The sequence below is a fragment of the Phyllostomus hastatus genome, unplaced genomic scaffold (genome assembly GCF_019186645.2).
Source record: "Phyllostomus hastatus isolate PE091 unplaced genomic scaffold, TTU_PhHast_1.1 phas_scaffold_501, whole genome shotgun sequence".
In the NCBI taxonomy this organism is placed as follows: Eukaryota; Metazoa; Chordata; class Mammalia; order Chiroptera; family Phyllostomidae; genus Phyllostomus; species Phyllostomus hastatus.
In genome coordinates this window covers 52,836,072-52,852,902 of record NW_025334033.1, presented here as the reverse complement: position 1 = coordinate 52,852,902, position 16,831 = coordinate 52,836,072, and the positions used below count along the sequence as shown (strand labels likewise).

Here is a 16,831-nt window from a genome sequence, read left to right as displayed (position 1 = left end):
ATGCTCCACACGGCGGTCAGCAGTGCTCTGGCAGCGCAGTGTGGCCTGGCCCTTGCCCTGGGTCTCTAGGAAGGGTAGAGAAATGAGCGGACTCTGGAATCTTCCTAACATCTGCCTTCTCTCAGAACCAGTCTGCACTTGACCCACATTCAGAGGGGGAAGCCCCAGACACGCTGCCGTGTCATCTGCTGGGATCACTTCAACACCCCACGGGATCACACGGCTCCTGGGCTCCGAATCCCCCAGGAACTTCCCCCGTGCCTGGAATAAACGCTGGCGTCCTGACTGGGTCCTGCAGAGCCCCGCCGCCTAGCCACAGGGCTAGGACCTAGCCACAGGCAGCTTCCCCAGGCTGCCGGGTGGGCAGTGGGAGGAGAGCGGAGGGCCAGCGGCGGCAGCAGCAGCAACAGCCCAGGTGGGGCTGCAGAGACTGGAGGCAGGTGTCCGCAAGTAGCGTCCTGGGAGGGCGGGTCTCAGGCCAACTGCGGCCAGGGCCCCCCCACCGCCCTCCTCACACACCACGTACACGCTCTGGGGGTTGCGCAGTGCCTGGAACTCGCTGCTGGGGCCCTGACCACCCTGCTCTGGAAAGGACCCATCCCCTCGGTGGCTGGTGAAATGCTTGGGGGAGGGGGCCCTGTGGACCACTGGTTTATGAAGGGCTGGCTGGGGATGGTTTCCTCCTTTCCCCAGCTGGACAAGGCGGGGAGGGCCTGCTGCTCCCTGGCAGACTCCAGCTCTCAGGAAGATGCCTCAAGCCAAGGTCTGGGCCAAGGAGAATCTACGGGGTGCAGCTTGAAACTTCTGGAGCGGGGATGTGGGCAAGGATGAAGCAAGGACAAGGCCCAGGTGATCTCAGTTCAGGGGCACCCATGTGCCTGGGACTCAGTGACAACGCCCAGGTGAGGGGCTCCTGGAGCCCACCTTCAGCAGCTTGGCTGCGAGGACCCTTGCCTTTGGAGCACAGGTGGCAAACACAAGGCCTGGGGGCCGAATCCGGCCCTCCACCTTGTTTTCTCCGGCCTGGGACCTTGTTTCCACCCGGAGGCAGCACCGAGCTCTTGCTTAACTGTTAAGGAGCAGTTACATGTATGCAGTCCTGAACTTACATTGGGCCCTTTGAAGGCAACTCCGAGGCTGACGTGGCCCCGGGTGAAAGTGAGTTTGACCCCCTGCTTTGGAGGAAGGAGCTCAGGAGAGCTCCAGAGCCTGCGGACCCCATTAGACTTGGCTTGTCCTGGTCCACGGAGGCCCCGGTGGCCCTTCGCTGTGTCCTCCTCTGCTGGACGGCCTTGTTGTCCAGATGTCCCCGGAGGCAGAGGCCTGCCTCCCCCTCCGCCCGGGGCAGAGGTGCTGGGTGTCCGCAGCACTGTCTCTGCTCGGGACGCGGTTCCAGGACGCAGGACGGGGAAGCTCTGGGAGGGCTTGCTCTGCCAGAAAGGGCTTCTCTGCGGCAGACACAGCTCCACCCCAACATCACCCTGGTGACGCAGGGCATCACCGGGACCACCCTGGAGACCCCTTGAGTGGTCTGCAGTCCGAGAGTAGAGGAAGGGCCCTACCTGGAGGGCCGGGCATGACCAGTGCCTTTGGTTGCAAGCATGGACCCCTTACCCTAAGCTGGGGCCCACCTTGGCCACACTGGGGGCCCGTGCACTCACGGGTGGGCGTGAGGCAGAAGCAGCTGGCAGTGGCCACATCCTCGGCCTTGGGGTTCCCTTCATTAGGCCCTGGGGCTTGGGGAGGTGTATCTGGTTTCCCTCCATGCAACATTTTGGGAGAAGAGAATTCCGTGAATTCACTCGGTCCATGAATTCTGCCTCTGCCCCTCCCACCTGATAGTAACAGCCGAGGTTTGCTCTCATCAAAATGCACACAGGTCCCATTTAATGAGCCCCGAGGGATCGTGTCCCAGCTCCCCTTACAGGAATGGCAAGGAGAAGGGTCTCTGCCCTGCTGCCCCTGGGGACATCCGTCAGGGCCAGAGGAACAGGAAGGGCCTCGGTCACCTTCTCTCAGGTCTGGGCTCTCAGCTGCCCCTTGCTCCGGTGGGTGCAGAAATGTCTTCTTTACAGTCCCTCATGCAGGGCACCTGGGTGAGTCAGTCACCTGCGTTGTGTTGACGAGGCCCAGCACACACACCTTCACTTCCACAGACCGCAGGGGAGGGGTGGGCCACGAGTGGGGGTGGGGCAGGGGCAGGCGCAGCCGCAGGAGTTCCTCGGTGGGGTAGCTGGTGGAAGGGTGCAGAGACCCGGGAGAGTCTTTCGTGGGTTTCTTTCTGCCTCTTCCTTTATACACACATTTCTCCATCTTGACCCCAGGTAGGTCCCCCAGCCTTGCGTCTCTGTGCCCCAGGCTTCGGCCACCTCTCCCAAGACGTGGTGCTGGCCGGCATCCTCTGCTCCGTCCGGGGGTCCCTGTGCACCGCCCAGCACCTCCCATCCTAGCTGGCTGGCAGGCCGGGGCCTTCACTCAGCCAATGGCCAGGTTGGCAGACGTCTTCATCAGGCCTTTCTAAAGTCTGCAGGAAGTGGTGGGGGTCCAGGCCGCCCCCTTGCCGCTCCCTGCCTGGCCCTCCCATGGCCGCCACTCCCGGCTGGAGTCGCCAGGGGGAGGCCTCGGGTCCTGGTCAGTGGTACTGGCTCTGGCCCTGCAGTTCCAGGCCTTCCTGGAACTGGGCCGAGTCCAGCTCCCTGTCGAAGCCCCTCACAGCGTTCTCCTCCTCCTCTTCTTCTTCTTCTTCTTCTTCTTCTTCTTCCTCTTCCGGCTCTCTGTCCATGGTGCCGTAGGTGTGCTGGGCAGGGGAAGAGGCTGGAGTCAGGTTCATCTCTGGCTCTTGCAGCACGGTGGCCACGTACATCTGCTCAGGACAGAGAAGGGAGATCAGGGCGAGGTCACATTTGGGGCAAGGCCCTGGACATCCCCTTCCCCCTTACACCCCACGCCTCAGATGGTCTGCCCCTCTAAGCCATAGGCCCTTCCTCACCAGCAGCCCGAGGCCAGGCCATGCCACCTGCGCGGCTGCTTCTGCTCATTTAGTGAGCACCTGCGAGCTCCCAGGGCCAGTTAGTGCAGGTCTCCTAACTTCTGGCCACTGTTCCTTCGGCCCACGTGCCATTCACCCCTGGTTCCAGGCCGGGCTGAACCCGGGGGAAATGACATCAAGGCTCCCCTAGGCTGGAGTCTGGAGAGACCCCCCCTCCATTCCTGAGCTAGTGCATTTTCTAACTCGGCCTCAGAGGTGCATCCACACTTCCCTCCACTGTGTCACTGCTTCGCCTGTGAATCAGGATTTGAAACCGAGACGACTATCTGAGGCCTTGGCCATGTGACCTGCCAAGTCCAGGAATGGTCCCAGGACCACCTGGGAGGGCGGCAGGACAGAGAAGCTCAGGAAACGCTAGGCATAGCGCTGTCTGCCGTCCTCTGAAGTGGCTTTTAAACCAACCCCTTATTTTGAAAATAGGTCATTATGGGATAGAATTAAGCCTTTCCTGTGGCAATTCACTTCAGCGAAATCAAAGAGCCCTAGCGGATGAGGGAACAGCTTTCCTACAGGAGAACCTAACTGTTGCCTAACACCCAAGGACACCCCATAGATGGCCTTCTGGCCATAAGCAGAAAACGCATAACTGGACGATGGAAGAAGCCAGCAGTCACCCTCCTGCTTGGGGAGTCATGTTACCATCATCAATGGGGACAAACGGGAGATTACGTATCTCTTGGTGTGAGGCACAGCGCGACCTGTAACGTGCTCTAGCACTGAGTGTTGAACTTGAATCTATCAGGCCTTTGGCTTGAACTCCTCATTTTTAGGAGATGCAGGACCCAGTGGAACCTGCTCATGAAGAAACAGTCGGAACATCCCAGAGGTGAGACATGCTGTGGGATCACCGGCCTGGTCTCTCCGTTGAACGTTAAAAACAGGCGGAGCTAGAATTAGGGGGGCGTGCCCAGGTGCCAGGTTACCGGGGCACAGGTACCAGACTGGATCTTGTTTTGGACAAGCCGTAAAAGGTATTTCTGGAAAACTTAGAGCAACTTGAATGTGGACTGGGTATTGGAAGTAGTAAAAATGTATATGGAAAGATGGCGATTGTTAACGAAAAATGAGGGTTATAAAACATTTCATTTTAGCAAAAATTATATATATATGAGAATATAACTTGGGTATCATTCTTCATTTCTGGGTGGTGGAAATATGGACTTTTAATTTTCTTATTTTTAAAGACTTTATGTATGTTTAGAGAGAGGAGAAGGGAGGGAGAAAGACAGGGTGAGAAGCATCGATCGGCTGCCTCTCACACGCCCTCAGCTGGGGACCTGGCCCGCAACCCAGGCATGTGCCCTAGACTGGGAATTGAACCGGTGACCCTCCAGTTCACAGGATGGTGCTCAGTCTACTGAGCCACACCAGTTAGGGCTTTATTTTCTTATTTTTGCTTGTCTGTTTCCCCCCCGATAATCTTCACGATATTCATATACCCTGTTGCAGTACTAAAAGATTCACAAAATCAGTTCCAGTCCTGTGTTTAAAGCTCAAGCTTCAGAGGCAGACCGGGGTCCCACTGTGTTCCGCCACTTGCCTGCTCAGGAGCACCCTGGGGTCTAAACTCACGGACTGCTTTGAGCCTCAGTTTCCCCCTCTGCAGAATAAGGACAAAACCCTTCCTGTGTAGGTGTGTCCTGAAGATCAGGCGCAGGAGTGGCGGCCCGGCACTGCTGTGTGTCTGTCTGTGCTCTCGCCCCACTGCCGCAGCTGCTGAGCCTGCTCCCTGCCGGGCCCCGCCACCCACTCTGCTCTTCCAGACAGCTGCCGACGACTCCCCGAAGGTTCCCCATGGTCTCCTCCAGGCCTCGGCACAGGCTGATCCTCTTCCTCAACTGCTCTTTCCCCAAACCCTATTCCACTTGGCAACTCGGACGTCCACTCCTGGAGTTGGAGCGGATGTTCCCTCCTCCGGGAAGCCTTCCCTGATTGCCCTTGTCAATGTCCCTCCAGCACCCAGCTCAGGGTGTGCATCCGTGGCCCTGCACTCACACTTGTGGCTGGGACATGGTAAGGGCTCATTCCCCTCTAGGCTGAGCCTCGGTGTGGGTGCCAGCGCCCAGCCTGCTGGACCCCTGCATCTGAGTCTGGCCTTGTCTCTTCACGTGCGGATGGGCTCACCCATCTGGCGCCGCCCCAGGCCTTCCATTCAGTCCAGACCTCCAACAGCTCCCTGCAGCCCTGTCTGCGCACCTGTGCCCCTTGGAGGCAGCCTTCGGTCCTGAGGCCGGGCCCCAGTGCATCCCTGCGTCTACACGACTGAGCTTGCTGTGGCTGGGTTCTCCCTGACCTTTCTCTTCCTCTCTGAGTTCCTTCTAGGGACTGTTGAGTTAAACTTGTGTCTTCTATCTTCCTCAATCTTCAGCCAGGGCCACGGCAGCAATCGGACCTGGGCCAAGTCCTGCTGCATCAGCAATTGGACCTGGGCCACGTCCCGAATCCTCCCCAATACCCAGGGCGGGCACTGAGTGCTGGTGCCCGCCCCCCCCGCGATGCTGCTGGAGTGGCCCGCCCCCTGTGGGCACACCCCACCCCCGGCCCGGCCCCCAGGGTGAAGGCACTGACTCACAAGGGAGGTGGGCGTAGAGGACGTGCTGCTTGGCTCCATGTCAAACACGGTCTCCATCTCCTCCTCCAGCTGCAGCAGTGGGGGGAAACACGGAGGGTCACAGGAGGGGCGTATCTGCCCTTTGCCCCCTCCCTCCCCACGTCCGAGTAAGTCTGGGCCCTGCACCTGGGCCTGTGGCTCCCTTTGAAATCAACTGATCTTCTGTTTTTCCAGGACTGCAGCCCAGATGACAGAGCTGAAGCCCAGGGGGACAGAGAGATGACTGGGGTGCTGGGGTGATCCTTCCAGAATGCTCTGTTCTTGAGGACCGTAACGGTGGCAAGTAAGCAGGTGTGGGACTGGGGTTCCAAGAAGATCCTTCTTGGAGTCTAAGAAATGCCTTGACGTCAACTCTTTCTTCTCTCCCCCCCCACCCCGGGGTTCCCCTTTCTGTCTGGAACGAGTTCTAAACCACTAAGGTCTAGGTCCCCTGCCACCGTCCTTCCCCAGAGTGGGCACGTGGACAGCCAGATCACGTGGCAATGTTGCAGTGGGAGGGAAGAGCCAGAGGCGCCATGCACTCTGCCACCTCTGCAGCGGGCGCTCGGGCCAGGGCACGAGGAAGGGCTGGGGAGGGGGCAGTGGGGGCTGCTGCCCTGGGTCCCAGGGACGGCGCAGGCACCTGAGGCCAGAGAATCCTTTTCAAAGGGGCTCCCTGCTCTGACTCAGCTGGGTGACAGTATTTCAGATCAAGTTACTTTCTTTTCTTTATATAAATTCATTTAAAGAGGACACACTTTACTATTATAAACAGATAACTGTGCCATTTGCTACAAGTGGAAAAATAAATTGATGTGAACCAGTAGAAAACCAATGTGTAACCATGGAAAGTAATGCTTTAGTCCCCTGGAAGTCCTCCCAGTGCGCCAATACAGATGCCTCACTGCGGCAGCGCTGGCCTGCAGCAGGGGCTGTGCGGGCACAGCTCCCCGTGGGCCCGGATCGGCCCCTTCTCTCAGAGTAGGCTGCCCCCCACCAGCGAAGAGCAGAAGGAGTCCTGGGGCCCAGAGAGCCAGGTCCCCTCCAGTGAGCCTCCAGTCAAAACCCCAGAACTCCTAAAAGTGACAGCGATGCCCCCTGCCCCAGGTCACTGTCCTTTACTGCCCCCACCCCTCTCCTTTACTCCACCCCCCCCCCCAGCCCTCCCTCCGTCCCCTGGAATGGTGCTCGCAGTTCAGTGGCTGAACAGGCTCCCACTGTGGGGGTGTCAGAGGGGAAAAGAGAGGACAGCTGTCTTCCAGATGTCCCCACCCTGTGAGGGGAGCAGTGTCAGGGCCAGTGCGAGACACACACACACACACACACACACACACTCTGAATTGGCGCATCCCATAATGAGAGAGGCAAGAACCTTCATCTATGTGGTGCTGTGGGAGCCCAGGCCAGGAGGGCGTCCTCGGGCTCTGTCCCCCAGGGACCAGGGAGACGCAGTGGAGGAAGGGCAGGCTGGCAACTCACCTCATAGGTGCGTGTGCTCCGGAACTTCCCCAGAAGAATGCCCACGACGGCGATGACCATGGAGATGATGAGGGTGGACAGGGAGAAGATGGTGATGCTGTGCAGCGACCCTGCCGAGGGGAAGCAGAGGGGCTTGGTGCCTGAGGGCTGGGGCGTGGGCAGGGTCCCCCGCTGAGATGGCCCCGGACTGACAGACGCCTGGGGCCGCTCAGCACCTCTGCGGGGGCTTCGAGCCCAGTGCGGAGAGGCCCCTGCCCAACTCTCTTCCTAACCACTGGCCCCGATGGCCTGACACAGTGACGTTGTCCCTTCATGCTAGGGGACCAGCTTAGCACTGGGCATCTTGTGGATTCCACTGAAAACAATTAATTCACTTAAGTATCCATTTAAGTGCCCATGAAACACGTCCTTCTCCACCCATGAGTTGCCTCCTTTATCACGGTCCCTGCCAAGTGTCGCTGAGTCACTCGTTGGTGCCACTGCCCCGTGTACGACCCCGGCCACACCTCCCCTTCCCGGTGCCCCGTGCACAGTGTCCGTGCTGAGCGCCCCGAGGCGCCGTCCTGAAGTTGTCGTTTTTGTTCTGCTTGGTGATATTTGGTGACTTTTTCAGGGCAGCACTTTCTAACTAGGTACATGTTAAAAATCGGTCTTTACGCCATTACGGCATAACAGTGCTTATAATCATGTTCTGATAACAGCAAAAAAGGTAAACCGCCTTGACATCCAGCAGCGGGGAACTGACTAAAACTGAGAAAGGTGAATTCGGCCACGGAAAAGAAATGTGCTCACACAGAACCAACGTTGTAAAACGAATTTCAAAATTGGAAAGCAACAAACCAATAAACTCCCTTCTGCTTTGCCATTCCCCACTCCCATCCCCAAAATAAAATTAACAAAAACAAAAAAGCACGTGCACAGAGTGAGGTCTCAGAACAATGACCTCAGGCTTCCGATGGCTCAATGTTCATCTTTCTATTTTTGATAATAAACAGGTCGTCCTTGACGCTTAGAAAAAGGCATTATAGAAAGTGACACCTGCGAGGTGGAGGGAAGGCCGGGGGTGAGAAACGGGGGCTGGCAGGACCCGGGCGATGCGCACGGGTGCCGGAGGCCCCAGTGTTTGCAGGTGCCGCCGTGACAGGGAGAGTAAGAGAACATGGGCCCTCCCTGCTCAGTGCCACCGAGAAGGTTACGGCCAAGTGTCCCTGAGGGAAGGCCAGTGAGGGACGAGGCAGAACACGGGACGGGGCAGGGAGGATGATGGGGGGGTCAGTGTGTGCGTCCTGCCTCGGAGGGCACCTCCAGTATCTGACCAGTGGGGACGGGGACAGCAGCTGCCCAGGGTGGGGAAGTAGCAGCTGCAGGGCAGACTCTGACTCCTCCTCCAGGTGTTGGCGGCTCGAGAGACCAGGCATCCTGTGGACCCCCAGGGGGCATGTCACGGGAATGGAGCCTGAGCGCTGACCTCTCACATCCTGCCAGCCGTGGTGAGAATGAAGGAATGTGATGCTTCTTGCCCACCAGAAGGCGGCACACCAGAAGGTGCACGGTTCGGATGGTCCAAGCCTTCCCCTCTCCTTCAAAGGGCTCTCGTACAAGCCCCTGGGACCAGAGAAGACACCCAGCTGGACGGTGCTCAGTCTGTCCTCGAGGCCTTTTCTGCTCTAATGGAGCTGTGGTGGAGGCAGGCAGGGGTGGAATGGCTGGGCAGGCCTGGTACCCACCTAGTCGGAGGATGGAGAAGAAGAGCATCCAGAACAGACCCAGCAGCGGCGCGAAGATGGCCTGGTTGACGGCGGCCATGTGGATCTGCTCGTTGAGCTTGGTGGGCGCGTAGGAGTAGTACATGTTGTAGCGGTCTGAGATGTGCTTCATGAACAGGTACAGCAGCCCTGGCGGCCGGAAGAGGAGGCACACTCAGTGGCTGCTCCCCAGCCGGGGCCTGTGCTGTCCCAGAGTCCCCACAGAACTGAGAAGTCAGATTCGGGGTCTGTCAGAGCAACAGGGGCCAAGGACAGGCTGTGGCAACTGCGGTGCCCACCCGTGGGACTAGAACTCTGCCGGGCTGGTGAAGAGTCTTCCACTCACGCATTCACTCGACAAATGGCCTATGTAAATAGCCGTGCGGCCTCAGCCCCCCACCTGGCCTTGGCCCTGACGCCTCCCGCCCTGCTGACGGGCCCTCCCAGGTTTCCTCCTGCTCCGGGACGCAGCCTGATGTTGTGGGTTCGACTCCTCCTTCCGGTCTGAGGGCGCGCAGCCCCAGGTGTGCCTGAGGGGTGACTCACCAAAAGGGACGATGATGGGGCAGGTGATGCTATAGGCCATCACCACGCTGAAGACGTTCATCATCCACGCGTATTCTCGCCCGTACTGGAAGTCTATGGCCTGGTCCTAGGGCAGAACACAGGAGTCGCCCTCAGGCGGCCTGGTCCCCTTCGTGGGCTGCTCCTGTGGCTCCTCATCCGTCCTCTAGGAGCTGGTCGGCAGCCTGGCTTCCAACCCTGGAGTCCACGAAGCAGCCCCCCCCCGCACCATGCCTCCCGCACAGTGATCCCCCTCCCCAACCCCCTACCCCATGGGGAAACTCGGAGAGCTGCGCTCGGGGAAGCGCCCGGACCTCACCTTTCTGATGTGGACTCTCTCCGGCTCCGACCTGGAGAAGAAGAGGCGGGTGCTGTAGAGGAAGAGTGAGCCCAGGCGCATCAGCTCCATGCCCGTGCCGAGCAGAGAGGCTGTGATCACGTAGTTGACGAAGAAGGCGCCGTTGTCCGGCAGGAACACACACCTGGGTGCGGAGAGGGGCAGACAGGGGCGGAGGGGAAGGGCAGAGGTGTTGAGAGGGCGGAGGAGGGAGAGCGAAGAAAAGGGCCAAGGGAGAGGGGATTACAGATTTGAAAACTAGGACTTTCAACGTTTGCCACCCTAACAAAACCAGAGCTGGCTGGGTGTCCGACATGACCTGCCTGTTGCCGCGCCACAGTGGGGAAACTGAGTGTCGTGTTCATGTGCTCCCAGCCCTGTTGAAGTGCACAAAGGCCTGTCAGAGCGGGGATGGGGACGGTCTGCGTGGAGTGTGGGTGTGTTAGGTGACACCTGTGCTGGCTTGATCTAATTCGGGCCGTTTTACCTGGCCCCATAGACCCTGGAGTGTCCATGAGTAGATTGGATCGGTGAACTCGAATGATGAAAAAATTACATCTTTCTTTCTACTAACCTCTACCTGCAATTAGCATTTCCTCCCAGGAAGAGTGTGGACAAGAAACCACAGTCGTGGACGGCTGACGCGGCTGTGGGCCTGTCCCCACTGAAGTCAGATATGTCCTATCATGCTGCAGTCGCTGCTGATGCCTTCCAAGGTCATCTGGGCTCATCAGCATGTCATAGTGAGGCCAGTTACTGGACAGGCCGCTGAACTATACACGACTGGAAAGGTCCTCTCCACTGATGTGTGTGTGATGTCACTGGCCAGCATCAACCCGGAGTCATTCAGCCACCTACAGGCCGTGCTGCCTGTCCTCACACTGGTGACCCAGGCCTGTCTTGCTTTCCAGTGCCCCGCCCCCCAGTTCTGTCAACTTCCTTGACAAGAGAAGCCTGTGAGCCCTGGACCTATTTAGGACGCCTTCCACCACGGTTCCCCCTCGATGGCGTCCGGGCTGCTGTGGACTCGCAATGTCTTTCTTTCTCCTATAGAAGCGCTGAGATATTCAATGGCCAAAGATGAACTCATTCATCTCGGGAATAAACATGCAACTTGTTACAATTACGGTTTGCAGAAAGCACAGAAGCCTAGGAGAATTCTGGTCCTTGCTCTACAGAGCAAGCTATGGAAGCCCGTGTGTCATTTGCAACATGACACCTTTAGAAAACTGGGATTTTCAATGTTTGTAACCCTAAAAATAAAAACATCGAAACTGGCTGGCTGTGCAGCACGACCTGCTTGCTGCCGCGTCAGAGATTTCTGCCCGCTGAGTCACATCAGCGTTCACACTGGGGCCCTTGAAACGGTAAAAGGTAACTTTAGCTTGCTACGTTTAAAATGGGTCGTCCTGTTATTACATGTGTTGCAAACATCATGCTACAACTTTGATTTTTTAAATATTTGATAACTACATGTCCGTGTAGTTGTTGGAATCCAGGTGTTCTGTGTATTTAAAAGTGTCTAATCAGAGTCTGTATAAAACCGGCAGGATCTGAGTAAGATCTGCGACTTGTTTCCATTTCTTGTCTTCTTTTGTACAGCTATGACACTGTACGAGTCATACAAGAAATGACCACTGGGAGACACTAGATGGAGGGTACCCAGGACGCTTTTGGGGGGCAATTTCCTGTGAATTTACGTTTATTTCAAACACTCCACAGAAGGGGCCCCTGGGCTCTGCCAGATTGCCAGAGGCGCCCGTGGTGCCGGAGAGGGCAGGGGGCTGCCCAGTGAGAGTGTCTGCGTGCGTTCCTTCCACCCGTTGGAGCAAACGAAGGGCACGCAGATCCACTCGGCGGGAGCCCGCCGAAGCCCCGGGTGCACTGGGGGTACTCACTGGAACCTGATGGATGCCTCCTCCAGGTAGTAGATGTCGAACAGCCAGCGGAGAAAGACGTCCAAACTGGAAGCAAGGACAAGGCAGGCCCTTAGTTAGTGAATCTATGAACCCAGGCCTGGGGTTCAATTCTCCCTTAACTGGCTTCCGTTGCCCAAGCCCCAAGGCCTCTTGCGCCCTAACATTCCAGCTGGCCAGCCCACATCGCCTCTTCTCCTTCTCATGCTGGGCCTTCCTGCCTCTGACCCTCTGGCCTCCCGGCTCAAGGCCACCTCCTTCAGCAAAACTTGGCCCGCCATGTCTCCCACAGCGCTCTCTCTGTTCTCTGAAACTCTGCCGTGTGTTGGCCGCGTTTTCCCCAGCTGGGGCTTTCAGCTAACGGGTGGGGTTGGCTTGTCACCCCAGCACAATGATACAGTCTTTGAAGGCAGAGGTCGTGGTTGGCACCTTAGAGTTAGCATGGCACCTGGGCCACGCTAGGCTCATGGCAGGCACTGGACTGTCCACTGAGGAATGGGTTTACCGTGGCCACAGGGCGACCTACAGTGTCTGCGTGAGCAGGTTCCAGCGCGAGGGCAAGCCGGGCTGAGGGAGGAGGAACGCTCGGGCGGGAGGTACCTGGTCAGCCCCATCGAGGGCAGAATGACCACCATGAACACCAGAAAGATGTAGCACTTGTGCACCACGAACAGATTCTGACTTGACCTGGAAGGAAACAAAGAGAGATTCATCTGTGAGGTAGACACGCTAGGAGCCAAAGGCTGCAAACCCCAGGAGGAGGAGAGAGAGAGAGGCCACTCCCTGGCCTAGAAAGTTAACAGCTGCAGGAAAGAACAGCATGATCGACTCGTGATGTCTGCTCTGGGCCCTGGAAGGGGGGGCGTAAGGGCCTTGAACTTTGCGTCTGTTAAAGGGACATGACTGGGGATGCTCAGAATCCCTTTAGAGTGTCCATAACTAACGTAAGCCCTGCTCTTGGCCACGGGAGGAACCAGTGAGGATTTGTCAGGACAAGCCTCCTGGCTTGCTGCCCGGTAGAATGGTAGGTAGGAGCTATTGGTGCAGGAAATAGCTTTGGAGACCCATGTAGCCTTCAGGCCAAAGCAGGCCCACCTGCGCCGGGAGGTAATAGCCACTCTCTATCCGGCTGGCCCCCACAGAACCAGGAGGGCTAACAAAGGGGAGACAGTGCCTGACCATCTGAAAGGGGGGCACTCTAGGGGCCGCACGGGTCTGTGGTCGGTCTGCATGTGCGGGCCCCTCTGCCATGGCCTGGCAGCCTTCCTGACGTTCTCCACGCGAGTCTGGTCCTCTCCCTCTCATCCGTGCCCTCCGCCCGCCCCTCGGCCCACAGCTCCCTCCCCTTGGGGCGCGGTCGAAGGTGGAGGGAGCTGCTCAAAAACACCTGGTCTGGGCCCCACATTCCTTATGGGGGGTCCCTGTCTCAGCATCCCTGAGGCCAGAGGCCCAGGGACCACCCAGTCTCCCCTTTCGGGATGGTGTCAGGTAGCCAACTCCATTCCTCAGGCCGGACGGGAGGACAGCACACCAGGCAGGTGGGTGGTGGGGGGCTGGCAGGGGAAGGGCTGGGAAGAGCAGGCCTAGGAGAGGAGGCCCCAGCTCACCTGGTCCAGTGGGCCTCGAGGAAGGTAGAGAGGTAGACAATGAGAGGCAGGATCACTGTGAAGGCCCAGAGCATCAGGGAGGGGAAGAACTGGGTCACGATCGGGCTCTGCAAGGGTGGAGCCGAGGACGGCAGAGAGACATCAGTGTGAGAAGGTCCCTTCTCCTTCTGGGCCTCCTCTGCCTTCTGCCACATGCCTGGCCTCTTCTCCAGCTCAGTCCCTGAGTGGGCCAGGCTCCCCTGCAGCTGCACAGTGGGCCCGGCCTTTCTCACCTGTCTCAGTGGCCAGAGGTCTGCCTGGATGGGGGCGGGTGGAGGCCAACACCCCCAGGCCAAGTGGCACCCTCAAGGGGCACAGACCTATGCTGAGGTCCCTAGAAGGGCAGCCTGGGCTGGAATCAGCTGCTGTCCCTCACGTCTGGTACCCCAGAGAGATGACACCGTCTTTAATGTGATGCTGTGTGAGAAGTGGTGAGAAGGGGGAAAGGATGTGAATAAAGAGTCCCCAGGGACAGCCGTGGAGCCCCAGCCTGACCCTATTGTGAAGGTGACAGAGGAGGGCAGAAGTAAGCGGTGGGAGTGTGAGTGTGTGTGTGTGTGTGTGTGTGTGTGTGTGTGTGTTGCTAGAACAGAGAAGACAATAATCTGGAAAGAGCGGCCTTCCAGGCCATGGTGACAGCCTGGAGGCCACGGAGTCAGGAGTGGGCCAGTCGGCTCCTCTGGACCCCTGTCAGTGCAGAGCCTCCCCTGGCGCCAGCAGGGGCTCCTGCGGGGCCCAGCTCACCCATCCCGCACCCCGTGTGCCTGTAGTGAGAGATCCAGAAACAGGTCTGGGCGCTGCTTCTCCCCGAGGGCCGTGCTGGAACTTACCTCACTCTTCCCGCCCTCAACCCTGTCCCACAAACGTGGGCCCCAGCTCTGGAGAACTCGGGGAGAGCAGTGCTGTCCCACTGGCCGCACCCTCTGATGCCCCTTCCGTACCCCTCGCAGGCCAGGGTGGCTGACTGAACGAAGCCCTCAGAGCCCACGAGGAACTGAACACCCCCTCCCCCCAAACTCCCCCCAGAACCTGCCTGCAGCTCCTCCGCTCTCTCTGTGCTCCCCAGCCCCAGGCCCTAACGTGGTGGGCAGCCACCCGCCTCCATCCCCTTTGGAACAAAGGAAACTCAATGCCACCATTTACACTGCTGCCACCTCTCCCAGGTGGGCTCCGGAGCTGTGCCCCCCGGGCCCCCCACTCCATCCTCGCCAGAGCTCCATGCCTGGCCTGAGCAGAGGAGGTACCTGCAGCTTCTCGATGGGGCGAGTGACATTGTACATGTCAAAGGTGTTGATGATGATGGCCGGTGTGGTGAGGAAGAAGAAGAGGAAGAAGAGGAAGGTGTTGATCGTGATGAAGCGGGCCCACCAGTAGAAGCGGCGAATGGACAGGTTTTTCCTGGAGAGGGGTGGGGGAAGGGGACACCCTTAGGACCCCGGGTCCCAAACCTCAGATGAGCCCCTGTGCTGTTTCCTGCAGGCCAGCGGCGGGCCCGGGCTGCCCTGGTCTGACTCAGCCCCTTGGACCTGGACCTTCCCTCAGTTGCACTATTTGCAAAAGCTCTGAATGCACTGCATGGGTGAGCCTTGCCCCCAAAACAGGTGAGTTCTTTCTGCAGGAAAAACCTTTCCCCCAAGGGCTGGTGCCCTCCACGCTTGTGGTGAGGTGGGCTTGGGGCTGGGCGGCGGCTGTGGTGACCGAGAGGGGACGTGCCCAGCCCAGTGGGGCTGCAAGTGGGCAACAGAGTTGCCAGGGGCCCCAGTTCCTCTCCCCATCCTGTTGCCTGTTGCTTTCTCCAGTCTCAGAGGAGCTCAAAGGAGAGGGGAGGGCAGAGGGGGCTTACCAAATGATGTCTTTGGGGTGTGGGGCAAGGGCAACCCTCCAGTGGTAGGATTTGAGGACGGTGGTCACCGAGGACTGTTGGGGGTACACGCCACACTGGATGTACTTGTAGTCCTCCAGGATGCTGTGGAGATGGGGGGAGGGGACAGAAGTCTGGGGGTGAGGATGACAGGCTTGGAAGGGTCCCAGGCCAGGGCTCCATAGGTGGGGGCTCACACACTTCCTGGGGCCTCTTGGAGCCTTGGGCATGTCTCCCAGGACCCTGCAGGTGGGCAGTCCTTGGGGTCTAGGTGCAGGAGGAAAGGGGCGTTAGAGGAAGGGACTGCCCAGGGAGGGAGGGGTCCACATGGTTCTCGGTTAATGTCTCAGACCCTTAACAGCAGTGACAGCACACAGACCTGCGCTTTCTCCGAGCTTGACAGGGGAGTACTAATCTCACCCTCATCTAAATATCAACGTCTGCAGTCAGTGCGTGCTCTGCCTGTGCCCGGCACCGTGCGAGGTGGTGATGGGCATAATCCCAACTGGGAGAATTACTGTATCAATTAAGGTGCCTGAAGACACAACCAGAGGGGGGCACGTGCTGGCCCTGGACCCCCATCTTCGATCTCATGCACGTGTCCGCTGTTAATTAAACCTCACATCTACTCTACTGAGTGATGATGTCACAGAAAATGAGCAGTATCGTCTTCTGTAGGTGTGTTGTTTTATGTAACACACACTAATTAGAAAATCTACCCCTTCTTAACCCTCTGGGAGCTGGATGGGGAAGATAGAAGTAACCAAGTTTAACATATAAGAAATCTGAGAGTGTAAGTGGTGTGCAAAATTGCCCACGATTATCTGCAACGAAACTCTAGGCTGCCTGCTCTTCCCGCGCGGGGCTGGGTGGGCGAGGGCGGCTCCTCGGGGAGAGGTGGGCCCACACGCCTCAGGAGGGTGATTCTGGGGCTCTCACCCATTTGACCCAGTCCTAAGGATCTAAGGCTCCTTCCAGAACATCCCAGAGTGGGCCCCATCCACTCCCTATTGAGGCGGGGCTGCCAGAGGCTGGGGCAGAGGGGCGGCCAGCAGCAGGAGAGGGGAAATGGCGAGCTGAGCTTCTCTGCCCTGGGCGGGGGCAGGGGGGACGTGACGTGTGATGAGGGAGGAAACTGGTATCATTCTTGTCCCAGAACAGGGGCCACGAGCTCAGAGGCTACTCTGACTGCTTCATGCTGAAGCAAGGGCGCATGGGGAGGAGGAGCCCACGGCCCGATATCTCTGGGGACAGGCTGGGCCTGGCAGCGGGGATGGGAACAGGGATGCAGCCAAGCTCAGGCGGGCAAGGGCAAGAAGGGGGCTGCCTGCGAGGCCCGGGAGGGTTGGGGGGAGATCAGGGTACGGCAAACCGGAGGGAGGCTCGCTCCTCCTTCCCTCGGCTGGAACGAGGGTGAGGGAAGGTGGCGTCAGGGAAGCAGAGGCCGGCTCTCGGGGCTGGGCAGGGCTAGCCCTGGCACTCACTGCTTCGTCATCCTGGAGTCCTGGAAGGTGACGAAGATCAGGTCCAGACGCTTCAGCCGAACTCGGTTGAACTCAGCGTTGAACTCGTCGGTCAGCTGCTCCTCCAGCTCACTGTAGTACTGCTCTGCGTCTACCTGGGGCGAGACACAGCCCTCCGAGC

The 16,831-nt window shown here is 58.6% G+C and overlaps 1 protein-coding gene across 2 annotated transcripts in view; it reads right to left on the bottom strand.

Moving 5' to 3' along the window:
• Nucleotides 1-1,882: 1,882 nt before the first annotated feature.
• TMEM63C (transmembrane protein 63C) overlaps nt 1,883-16,831 on the bottom strand; it is a 61,334-nt gene continuing 46,385 nt past the window's right edge. For both annotated transcript variants that reach the window (XM_045823124.1, XM_045823125.1), the window contains 12 exons: nt 16,672-16,805; nt 15,170-15,292; nt 14,571-14,724; nt 13,288-13,394; nt 12,281-12,367; nt 11,663-11,728; nt 9,747-9,909; nt 9,410-9,515; nt 8,846-9,013; nt 7,119-7,228; nt 5,622-5,690; nt 1,883-2,863 (listed from right to left, as the gene is read on the bottom strand). In XM_045823124.1, the coding sequence (XP_045679080.1) occupies nt 2,633-2,863; nt 5,622-5,690; nt 7,119-7,228; nt 8,846-9,013; nt 9,410-9,515; nt 9,747-9,909; nt 11,663-11,728; nt 12,281-12,367; nt 13,288-13,394; nt 14,571-14,724; nt 15,170-15,292; nt 16,672-16,805 (1,518 nt within the window). In that variant the 3' untranslated portion in view covers nt 1,883-2,632. The remainder of the gene's footprint in view (nt 2,864-5,621; nt 5,691-7,118; nt 7,229-8,845; nt 9,014-9,409; nt 9,516-9,746; nt 9,910-11,662; nt 11,729-12,280; nt 12,368-13,287; nt 13,395-14,570; nt 14,725-15,169; nt 15,293-16,671; nt 16,806-16,831) is intronic.